Source organism: Crotalus tigris, unplaced genomic scaffold, assembly GCF_016545835.1.
Source record: "Crotalus tigris isolate CLP2741 ecotype Arizona unplaced genomic scaffold, ASM1654583v1 scf7180000019483.1746242, whole genome shotgun sequence".
In the NCBI taxonomy this organism is placed as follows: Eukaryota; Metazoa; Chordata; class Lepidosauria; order Squamata; family Viperidae; genus Crotalus; species Crotalus tigris.
This window is the reverse complement of record NW_024097562.1, coordinates 674,764-687,008: the sequence shown is the minus strand read 5'-3', so window position 1 is coordinate 687,008 and position 12,245 is coordinate 674,764. Positions and strand designations below refer to the sequence as shown.

Sequence of the window (12,245 nt, the reverse complement as noted above, 5' to 3'; positions counted from 1 at the left end):
GCACAAAGTCCAGACACGGTTTCCAAGTAGAAACGAAAGTAATTGTGGTTGTTTTTTTTTTTTTCCTTTTATCAAAGCAGTCGATTTAGCCCTCTCTGCTAACTCCACCAGCTTTTGCAACCGTTCCTCCATTGTGGGGATCGAAGCGTCCCTCCATTTTTGTGCATCAAGTAATCTTGCTGCCCGCAACATCCATAACCTCAAAATTTTCCAAATCCTTTCTCCCAAGTCTTTTTCCCTTAAACCCAACAGAAAAGTTTACATGAGGTCAAATTTTGTTGATGATCTGTTTGGAGGAAGCTTTGTGCTTATCTTTCACATTTTGGGGGGGCCCTTTTAGGCAAGATTCTAGGAGCTGGAGCTTTCGGGAAAGTGGTTGAAGCTACTGCCTACGGTCTATTCAAACCTGATGCAGCAACAAGAGTGGCAGTGAAAATGCTCAAACGTAAGTTCCTTGGATTTCCTTTAGTTTATTTTTAAAATCTCTTCCAAAGGTTCCTATAACCCTGTTTTCTTAGAGTGATTTGCCCTCCGAACCAAAGCAGACATCAAGCACATATTATCAGCAGCCGAGTATCAATATCAAACAAATGTCTATGGAGATTCTCAGTTATCCAGGTCGTGGTTGACCCATAGGTGCTTTTTCAAGGGGCAACTGGACTTACTTTCTTTTTCCTTGAAGATGTTTCACCTCCCATCCAAGAAGTTTCTTCAGTTCTGACTGCAGTCAGAGCTAAAGAAGCTTCTTGGATGAGAAGTGAAACGTTTTCGAGGAAAACATTATTCTCCCAAGCGCCTGAAGGCAGGACAAGAAACAACAGATGGAAACTAATCAAGGAGAGAAGCAACCTAGAACTGAGGAGAAATTTCCTGATAGTTAGAACAATTAATCAGTGGAACAACCTGCCTCCAGAAGCGGTGAATGCTCCAACACTGGAAGTTTTTAAGAAGAGACTGGACAGCCATTTGTCCGAAATGGTATAAGGTTTCCTGCCTGATAAGGGGGTTGGACTAGATGACCTCTAAGGTCCCTTCCAACTTTATTATTATTATTATTATTATGGATCATCGCACAGTCAGCCAGATGTTCAGACTGGATTTGGCATTTTGTCTACCTATCGAGTCCTTACCAAGGACCTGGGATAGGCAGATGTGGATGTTTGATGGTATTACAGGTATCGTCGCAGGATTGAAGCTGTTCCTAGTAAGGCTGCCTTTTGTAATTGACTAATAGCGAATTTGTCACTGCCAATGGTGTTCAAGTGGTTATTATGATTATTATTATATAATATTATTATTATATAATAATAATCATTGCACAGTCATTTTTGTCTACCTATCGAGTCCTGAGATAGGCAGATGTGGATGTTTGATGGTATTACCGATATCGTCGCAGGATGGAAGCAGTTCCTAGTAAGGCCACCTTTTGCAATTGACTGATGGCGAATTTGTCAAGTCCAATGTTGTTCAAGTGGTACTCCAGTTGTTTTGGGATTGCACCCAAGGCTGCTGTTGTTGTTATTATTATTATTATTATTATTATTATTATTATTATTATTATTAAAAACAAAGGAAGTCCAGATGCCCCTTGAAAAGGCATTTTGGGACAATATGAAAGCTGGGTATCAGGTTGCTGACAGTACTACAGAAACCTTCATTCTAGAGGCTGAAGATGAGCTTGGCAATCCTATGAAGAGAGATATCTGGTTCTAGCTTGGATGGCAGGGAGAAGAATAGAGGAAAATAGGAAATCATGAGAGCAGACTGAAAGTAGGCCACAGATTGGCCACACTGGAAGAAGATTGTTTCTTTGAACTTCCTCATCCTGGTCAGGAGGCGTTCAGAAATAAAATGCCCTGGGGAAATAGCTAGTTCTGTTCTTGGATGGAGAATTCCTTTCTTGTCAGGTAAAGCTCTTGACAGTTCCCAGTTAATAGAAGAAGTCTGAAAACAAAAATAAAACCTTTTTCATTGCCTAAACTGTGGAGTGCTATGAAACGTGGCCACATCTGGAGACAGGTAACCACACTGAAAGCATGCGTGAGCCAAAACTGGGTGGTCTGAGTGTAGAGTGTTTAAGCTTCCGTGAAGAAGCAAAGAGAACAAAGAAGCTTCATTAAAACCTCTTAGTGTTCTTTTTATTTTTGTGAAGAGGAAAGAGGTAACCAGAATTTTTTCCATGTTCCATTTCCTGTGGAAAGGAAAACAGTAAAGTCAGCACCATCCCTCAATATTTACTGTAAAATATCAACTGTTCTTGAAACCATTTGAAACTCGGATTCCTTAAAAAAAAAAAAAAAAACCCTCTGAAGCTTACCTTGAACATCACATGGTCTTGATTAATTCTCTGTAAAATTACAAAGTAGATCAGGAGGCCTTCTTTGGAGAAGAATTTGCACCAACCAAGTTGTTTCCTCAGAAAAGTCAATATCCTAAATAACATTGCCTTATTTTGGGGGACAGTTGGAGTGAATTGGGTTTGTCCCTTAAGAGCAGGGGTGTCAAACTCGCAAAGTCACGTGTCACGACGCGACGTATCACGACTTTTGTCCCCATCGCCAGCATGGCAGTGGTGGGATTCAGCCAGTTCGCACCACTTCGGCAGAACCGGTAGCTAATTTTTTATTGCCCAAGGGCCAGAACGGACTTCCGGAGGCGGCATCCACACAGAGAACCGGTTGTTTACATATTTGAATCCCACCAGTGCGGCAAGGGGTGGGCGCGGTTTCGGCATGACGCATCTGGCCCGCGGGCTGGCAGTTTGACACCCCTGTTTAAGAGCTTCAAAATTAAAATATATAGTAAGACATTTTCAAAACCAGTAAGTGCACTTGTTCATATATCAAAGTGAGGTTGCTTTTTGAAGTTGTGAGGCGCTTATTAAATAAAGGTCAGTCTGCGGTGTTTTTGAGCCTCCACAAAAGGAGACTGCCAGATTCTGCTACTCTGACTTGACAATGAAGATAGTGTTACTACTCATGACTTTGAATTCTTGTCTGAACTGACTTGAAAGGCGGGCATCAATCTTGCAAGCCTCAAAGGACTTCTCCCTCCCCCCTTGCCTTTACTTTCCAGAGAAGTCCTTCTGAGGTGTTTGCGTGTCCCTATTGCCTTTGCCGGCTGAGATGCCTCTTACCTAACCAGCCGCCCTGGCTGCAACTCTCCCTCCCTCTCTTTCTCTCTCTCCCTCCCTCCCTCCCTCTCCCTCTCCCTCTCTCTCCCTCCCTCTCTCCCTCCTTCCCTCTCTCTCTCCCTCCCTCTCCCTCCCTCCCTCTCTCTCTCCCTCTCCCCCTCCCTCCCTCCCTCCCTCTCTTCTCTCTCCCTCCCTCCCTCCCTCCCTCTCTCCCCCTCCCTCTTCCCTCCCTCCATCCCCCTCCCTCTATCCCCCTCTCCCTCCCTCCCTCCCTCTCTCTCTCCCCCCTCCCCCCCTCTCTCTCTCTCGGATATTCCTGCACACCATTGTATCATGGAAGGAAAGAATCTGACATAATGCCCCAGGAGCATTATACACCTACTGGCACTTGTGGCCCTTTAAGAGCTTGGTATAGGTATTTATTATATAGCATCCAAAGTGTAATTGTAGCAGAGATCATAAGATTCAAATCAACAGGACAAAAGCAATAACAGTAAACCACACCGATGCATTAATCATGTGTAATGGCACATAATGGTACTCAAGTGTAATAAAAACCTGAACCCATCACCATCATGTCAAAAAGGATCACAGTGATAGGCTCGTCCAACCTACAAGCTCCTATGTCCTTCAAAGACATAGGAAAGAGCTGCGGGGCCAGGGCCAAACAAATCTGCAGGGGTTTGTTGTTCCAAAGGGCAGGTACAACAGCAGCCTTAAAGCCATTCACAAAATACTCAAAATATTGTGGTGGCTATAAGCTGGTTGCTTTCCCTCCTGGCTCAGGAATTCTGGGAGTTGAAGTCCACGAGTCATAAAAGAGTCAAGGTTGCCTACCCCTGTGCTAGACCCGCCATCATTTTATTCCCTAAGTATGTTCCTGGCCTCTATTTGCTCAGAAGAATTTGTGTATATTAACTTAGCTTCCCAATCATTTATTTAAATTATTTTTTTTTTAAAAGCTAACATTACATAGGTAGGACTTTTGGCATCTGTCCAGCAATATGGGACCAGATTCATTCTTGTCATTGGACATTGGAATACTACAGGGGTCTTCAAACTTGTCAACTTTAAGACTTGTGGACTTCAACTCCCAGAATTCCTCAGCCAGTTCCTCAGCCAGCATTGGCTAGCTGAGGAATTCTGGGAGTTGAAGTCCACAAATCTTAAAGTTGACAAGTTTGAAGACCCCTGGAATACTACATAATAGGCTTGTTTGTTGGTTTTTATCCTACCTTTACTGTTTTTTTTTTACACTGTAAACTCAAAAATGGGAAACGTATCTAACATTCCTCCTTCCTTCCTTTATTCACGTCCATTTGTTGAGTTCCATCTTTTCTTTTCTAGCCAGTGCTCATTTCACCGAAAAAGAAGCCTTGATGTCAGAACTGAAGGTGTTGAGTTATCTTGGCAATCACATTAATATTGTCAACCTGCTTGGAGCCTGTACTGTTGGAGGTAGGATTTTGACGGGTGTTTGAGTACCTTCAAAAGAAAAGAGAGGGATGTCCATTCACACTTCAGAGTTGACTGAGTATCTGAGGCCAAGCAAAGAGGGAAAAAGCTGGTTTTCATTTCTCCTGGGACTCGTTACTCTGGCACCCCAAGGAATTCATAATATCTGTGTTGTTGTTGTTATGTTGTTGTTAATTGCAAAGTCGTGTCCGACCCATCGCGACCCCAAGGACAACATTCCTCCAGGTCTTCCTGTCCTAATGTCTGTGTATCTCAGCCTAAATAATTAATCCTTCCATTTTGAACCGAGTCGGCATACTGTACTGATGGTCACCTTACTTCAAGATGGGGAAGTGTCATAAAGACAGAATGGGCCTAATCTAAATATAAAAGAGCCATCAGCGTGTTCAGGTAACACAAAAGTTTGCAAAGCTTCAAATACTAATCAAGAGCAAACTGGAAGAGCACTCCAAAGGCTCACGATAGACATATAATGCAGGCTTACCTTTTGTGGGTGGAGAAAAAAAAAATGGAGTATTTTCAGAGTGAATTCATTTGACTTAACAAGAATACTGATCAGGAGCCTTCAAACTGTGTGCTTTGTTTTGATTATGTACTGTATTATGTAGTAAATAAAGCTATCTGTATCTTTATCTGTGTCTTTCTGCCCCAACTAGTGGTTAAAGGTCTTTTTATGATGTCCATCTCAGCGTAAACAAGCAGTAATTTTACTTTGACAAACTCTCTAGAATAGTGTTTCTGAACCTTGACAATTTTAAGGCATGTGGACTTCAACTCCCAGAATTCCACAGCCAGCAATTCTGGGAGTTGAAGTCCACATGCCTTAAAATTGTCAAGGTTCAGAAAAACTGCTCTAGAAGGCTAGTTACCAAAATAAGCTTTAGGTTAGTTAAGAGAATTGTTACGATCTACTTGCATCATCCCAGCATTCAATAATTGAAATTCCAGATAATAATATTATATATTCCATTTTTTTATTAGACGCCAGGCTAATAAATATTTTGTACTATAGAGAACATGATTCTGCCATTTTTTTAATCTTTAATATTTTCTAAAAGTCACAAGCATCTGGCTTTCAGTCTTAATAGGCTGTTTTGTCCAAATGTGTGCTTTTTTCCCCTATTACACTAAGAACTATAATATTTAATGTTGTTTCTAACATTACTATATGAATAATAAATGGGCTAAATCAAAAGAATAAGTGTTAAAAGCCTGTATTTGGAACGGAGATGTTCCTTCAGGAAGGAGACTTTAAAATGACGCAGATGTATCTGGTTTGTGCCATTATCACACAGTTTACTTTGTGTGTGTGTGTGTGTGTGTGTGTTTGCACTGCAGTACTATTGATGTGCAGGAATAATTAATTGGAAATGACCACATTTTAATTGGGATGAAAACCCAGTTTCGGAATAAAGATGCTGCTGATGTAATTTCGCTCTGACTTTTCAAGCCAAAATCACAAATCCGTAGTGTGGTTTGAAAAGGCCCATTTTTGTATATGTAGACAAATAATCTTTTTATTTTAATTTAAAAAAAAAAGTCTCAAACAGAATGCAGAATTCACCCACTCTTCAACTTCCTTTACATCTGCAGGTCCTACTCTGGTCATCACTGAATATTGCTGTTATGGTGACCTTTTGAATTTCCTAAGGAGGAAACGGGAATCCTTTATTTTCCAGAGGCCTGAAGAAACTGCTGTTTATAAGAACATTCTCTATCAAAAAGAGCACATGTAGTAAGGCTGTATTGTCAGAATTGGCAGTTATTCCCAGGGAATCACAGTGCATTTTTGTTTGCTTTTGGCTTTTACAGATTTGCGCCTCTTTTACGAGAGGTGGGCAGGCAGGGAAGGGTTGGGTTTTTTTAATTTACAAATTCACTAATTCTTCAGAATCGTGTCCAGTACGGTATATATACTCTATGCATCTTTCATGTAATCTTATTCAATAGTCTGGGTGAAAATCCACCAGATAAGCTGATTTCTGTACAAAGATGCAGATTCTGCATTAATGGTGCCAGTCTAGCACTTAGTCTTCTATTTAAGAGGGAGTTTCAATTATTCTTCTGATGTTATCGTTAAGTTTTATACACATTCATCTGGGGCTGAGCAACAGTTCATTGTCCACATACTATATATTTCAAAAAGAGAGGTAGAATGGTAGAGAGTCTAGGTCAGGAGTAGGCAACCTTGGCTCTTTTATGACTCGTGGACTTCAACTCCCAGAATTCCTGAGCCAGCCATGCTGAGGGGAAAGGGAGAGGTTTCCAAGCTGAGCCATGCTGGCTCAGGAATTCTGGGAATTGAAGTCCACGAGTCATAAAAGGGGCAAGTTTGAAGATCCTTGCCCTAAACCAGGGGTAGGCAACCTTGGCTCTTTTATGACTCATGGACTTCAACTCCCAGATTTCCTGAGCCAGCCATGCTGATGGGACAGGGAGAGGTTTCCAAGCTGAGCCATGCTGGCTCAGGAATTCTGGGAGTTGAAATCCACGAGTCATAAAAGAGCCAAGTTGCCTACCCCTGACCTAGATAATGACAATAGGTCAAGATACTTGTATAATGGTTTCACCTGAATAGCTGGATTGAGTAGTTCACACTGGGGGATGTATTTTTGAGTAACTTTGATGTGTTAAACTTGAATGGAAACTAAGTTTTTGTCTTTATTTTGTCATGAAAAAATTGTAAGACACAGCTGTGGAAACATGAGTATTGTGATTTGAGATCAGAAACAAAGTTGGGGGTTTATAATTTAGCACTTTGCCAAACCATAGGGAGCCATAGAGATGGCCGTGAAGGGAATATTCAGAATCTTGTAGAAACAACATGTGCAGAAGCGTTCCTTAAGTTGCGAGAAAATAGGTAGAATTAAGAACAATGACTCCTCCCTGACTCAGTGGGGTGGGGTGTAAGAGGGAGGGAGGGTAAAATACAGACAGACTTGTAATAGTGTATTACTGTAACCCAGGGATGCTGGTTCAGGAATTCTGGGAGTTGAAGTCCACAGGTTATATAGTGGCCATAGTTACCCACTCCTGCTGTAACCTATAGAGCAATGATAACGAACCTTTTAGACACCGAGTGCCCAAAACCCACCCTGCCCCCCACCCCGCCCCACCTTGCCCACCACAACCCTGCCCTGCCCCACCCTCCACCCACAGGGCCACCTACCACCTCCACAGCCCGCCGCAGATTGCCCAGGTTGCCCTGTCGCGCCATGGCCACACCCTCCACCCGTGGCCTGCAGCATCATCTGCGCATGATGAGACGTTAGGGCAGAGTCTTGTCCCTGCTGCCCAGCTGCCATTCTTTGGCTGCGTTCCTTATCTGGGGGGGCTGCTGGTATGGAGGGGGCTGTGGGAGGAGATGGGGCTGGGGCGACGGCGTGTGTGCCCACAGAGAGGGCTCTGCGTGCCACCTCTGGCATCCATGCCATAAGTTCGCCATCACTGCTATAGAGTCCTATGGAGTTGGTTTCCTGATATGTTTCCATTATAAGGCAAACAGAGGCTCTAGAATAGAAAATAGCTTTCTAGGAAAGCATCAGTTTTAATACAAACTACTGATTTAAGATATTTGCAATCCAGACAGGGAGCATTTATATCTTAAACACAATGGGCACAGTAGTCGGAGTTTAATAAGAATATCTAGGGCAGTGGTTCTCAACCTGTGGGTCGGGACCCCATTTGGGGTCGAACAACCATTTCACGGGGGTCGCCAAACAATGCAGTCTGCCATTTTTTCCCCCTTTTCCTTAGCTGTGCTACTCCCTTTTATTCTATTGGCTTTTGAAAGCCAATAGAATAGACTCCCTTGAATAGAGTCTAATTCCATTGGCTTTCAAAAGCCAATAGGAATTGTCCAGGCTGTCTCTGCCCTGCTGAGCCTGCCAAAAGTCCCATTCTGCAAACGGTGCTGCACCAGTTGAGTAGTCCTCGACTTACGACCGGTTGAGTAGTCCTCGACTTACGACTGGTTGGGGGTCGCGGCATTAAAAAGGTTGAGAACCACTGCTCTACAAGAATCTGAACTACTAACAGTCCCAAGCAAATTGGTGGTAGATAAAGAGTCACTGGAATTCAAGGTGGGCTGGACTTAACATCTCTTGTGGGTACGAAGGGACTCATGACTGATGATGCATTTGACCCTTCCCTTGGGCTCTGCCTGGTCATATGCTACAGATCCCTTCTAAGTGGAAAAGAAGCCGCAGTGCTTCACTTTGCTTGAGAACAAGGATTTCTATGCCTGCCTATATAGAGGCCCAGTTTGCAAAATGAAATGGCCATTTCAAGGAAGATCAGCCTTGACATTTTGGAGATGGCAAGGTGCCTTGTGTTAAAACAAAGCAACTCGTATTGGTGAAGCAAAACAGCTCGTTGAAGTGGATTGTTGGGACAAATCTGCTTAGTTCGAGACTTACAAATTCATTTAAGAATGATAGTCCAGTTCATTTCCTCCGGGAATCTTTTCCAACTAACCCATTGGGTCACAAATATTGTTCTATTTAATTATCCAAATTATTCAGGCCCACAGCAACTGTACTTACTATTACACGGTTTCCTATCAAAGTGCTAAAGAAATCCATTTCTTAGTTTTTTGAACTAGCCAAAGTTGGCTTGGATCTGTCAGCTAGTTAGACAAGATGCAGATAGCTATATGGTCAGGTGCTCCAAGCTAAAAAATATCAAAACCTTTTACTTTTTAAATGATTTTTGCCCAAAGTGTGCAATATGAAGTAGAAATTCTTTTAAGAGGTTTAAATAATCAGATAAAAAACTTATCAGGTCAAGATAAACTATTCCTCCTAACAAAAAAAATTACCTGCACACAAAATGACCTCTTAACATTACGATCTGCTACTTTCTTATTTAATTTGTGTTATTCAAACAAAGTCAGTGACAAATCATTTCTCAGGAGGTCAATCAATTAGTAAAAGGAATTTCCTACAACAAGAATAGCTTTTAGAAGAGGGGAAAGCTTTTTGGCTCCATAAAGAAAATTAACCTTCTTCATTCAGCTCAAATAACCTATTATTTAAACTGTCTTTTCATGATTAATTGTAAGATCCTTTCCCCTAAAATGTCAGAATTCAAATATAGCACTCTTCAGTCCCATAGCCAAATATCTTCACCTTTCAACAGGTTAATAATAGATTTCCATCTCTTTTCAAGAAATGTGGATATTTAGCAACTGAAGATTTTTACATGCTTCCTTTGCTCTTATAAAAGATGTTCTTTATTTGAGATGCAAAGAACTCCGTGTATGGATTAGTCTCATATTTCTTCTGCTTTCCACACAGTGATGCCACCAATGAGTACATGGACATGAAACCCGGGGTTTCTCAAATCGTCCACGCCAAAACCACTAAAAGGCTAGGTAATTTGGGGGGGGAAAAAGGGTGGGAGCTTTTGTTCTGAAATGGTTGATATTTGTTTACACATAACCACTTAAAATAAAATTTAGGTTAAAAAGAAGTGAAAGCAATTTTACAGTGTTATATTGGCTGGGAGAATTTACATTCTTTTTTTTGGTTTGTTTGTTTTTTTTAAAAAAAAGCTAAATGACAGTGTATCTGAATAGCATTTCTGTAGGGTCTTGGTGCCATGCTCTGCTGATAAAATGTCTGCTCTGTTTCCAAATGGCATAATTTCTCCACTTACTGTTTCCACATGTTCTGCTTAGGGTCATTGGCTAATCAGGATGTCACTGTTGCCATTTTAGAAGATGATGAACTGGCTCTGGATGTTGAAGATCTATTAAGTTTTTCTTACCAGGTAGCAAAAGGGATGAGCTTTCTTTCATCTAAAAATGTAAGTAGAAACTCAAGAAATTTTTTTTTTAATTTTTTTTTTATTTTAATCAACAAGACAAAACAAAACAAAGCAAAACATAACATACATACACACACAATATATACTCCTCCTTTTTTTAACAGCAATTTCATAATGGTAATCTATTATTTACATTTCCTCCTTATTCTTCTTTAGAATATTTGTCCTTATAGCCCCGTTATTTCTTATTTACATTTTTCTCCCTTCATGTTCTACTTCTTACTAAGAATAATTCATATTATTATTATTATACATTATTATACACATATTTTCACTTTTGACTTTTCCATATTTATTCTCCTCTATTATTTCTAGCCTCCAACCAGACATACCACTTGTTCCATGTTATATAGTACTCTGTATCTTCCTTTTCTTTTATCTCTTTTGTTAATTTGTCCATCTCTGCACAGTCCAGGATTTTTCTTATTACTTCTTCCTCTGATGGTATATTCTCATTTTTCCAGCACTGTGCATATGCTATTCTGAAACTCAAGAAAATTGATATAGACAGACAGACAGACAGACATTAAATTGTCATACTTCCTCCCAGGAAAGCCTTTCGTATAAGAATCATGATATTCTCTGTATTTTCGTTGTTAATAAATCTTCTTCTTGTGCCATATCCGTTATCGGATGTTGGCGATAATGTTGGCGATCCTGTTTTTATCAGCAGCCGCACAAAAAAGTGCTGCTGAGTTTTGTCCAAACCAATCCCTTAGATTTTGAAGCCACGACGTTCTTCTTCTGCCTGGACCTCGTTTGCCTTCCATCTTTCCCTGGAGGATGAAATGGAGTATGCCGTATTTTTCTGGGTGTCGCATCACATGTCCGAAATATTCTAATTTTTGTTTTTTAATTGTTTTGATGATTTCCCTTGGCTTTCCCAGACGGCTTATCACCTCTTCATTTCTGATCTTGTCAACCCAGCTTATATGTAACAGCCGCCTGTAAATCCACATTTCAAATGCTTCTAGTCCAGGGGTAGGCAACCTTGGCTCTTTTATGACTCGTGGACTTCAACTCCCAGAATTCCTCAGCCAGCCATGCTGGCTCAGGAATTCTGGGAGTTGAAGTCCACGAGTCATAAAAGAGCCAAGGTTGCCTACCCCTGTTCTAGTCTCTTCAGGTGGCCTTCTGTCAGAGACCAACTCTCTACTCCATAGAGCAGGATAGAAAAAATATAACAACTGACAAGCCTGATTTTCAGTCTTAGGCTTTTAATAAATAGAGAAGTAAAATCCCTGTATTATCCTGTAAAATCATTAGGTCTTTGCCCGTATATCAGATAGGCAGTGTGTAAGCACCAATTTTTGGCAAGGCATCTCCAGTTGCAGATAGGTAAGAAACCTGCAAGTTCTTCAGTGCCCGGTTACACATAACTTCTAAAAATGTTATATTGCATGTTTGGCCTCAAACATGCAATGTCTTGCTGTGAGGAGCCCTATGTTACTTGAAATAAATAAGCAAAAACTGTCGATATCCACAGTCTTTTGTACTGGCACCTGGAGGAGGGATCCTTCTATTCCTCCTCCTCCTCCAACATCTGTAATTTCTGTCAATTTCTGCGATAAGAATTTCCAAATCTAAACAAGATCCAACCTTGTGGGCTGGTGTAGAAAAAGGAGAAAATTAGATATAACTCCTCCCAAGATCAAAATCCTCTCTCCAGACTCAGAAAGAAGAAACCAAATGATACTGTGGCCCACAGATTCTGTCCCGGAAATCATAAGATTGTACTTTAATTTAGAAATAGTGAATAAACACATTCCTAACCTGAAGTTTACCTAGAAGCCTATGCCATTGGTTT

General features: G+C 41.0%; 1 protein-coding gene across 1 annotated transcript in view; it reads left to right on the top strand.

The window, feature by feature from the left end:
- Positions 1–12,245, top strand: part of KIT (KIT proto-oncogene, receptor tyrosine kinase) — a 133,163-nt gene that overhangs the window by 97,009 nt on the left and 23,909 nt on the right. Inside the window, exons 12-16 of the mRNA XM_039362885.1 lie at positions 341–445; positions 4,481–4,591; positions 6,203–6,344; positions 9,907–9,983; positions 10,290–10,417. Coding sequence (XP_039218819.1) covers positions 341–445; positions 4,481–4,591; positions 6,203–6,344; positions 9,907–9,983; positions 10,290–10,417 — 563 coding nt within the window. The remainder of the gene's footprint in view (positions 1–340; positions 446–4,480; positions 4,592–6,202; positions 6,345–9,906; positions 9,984–10,289; positions 10,418–12,245) is intronic.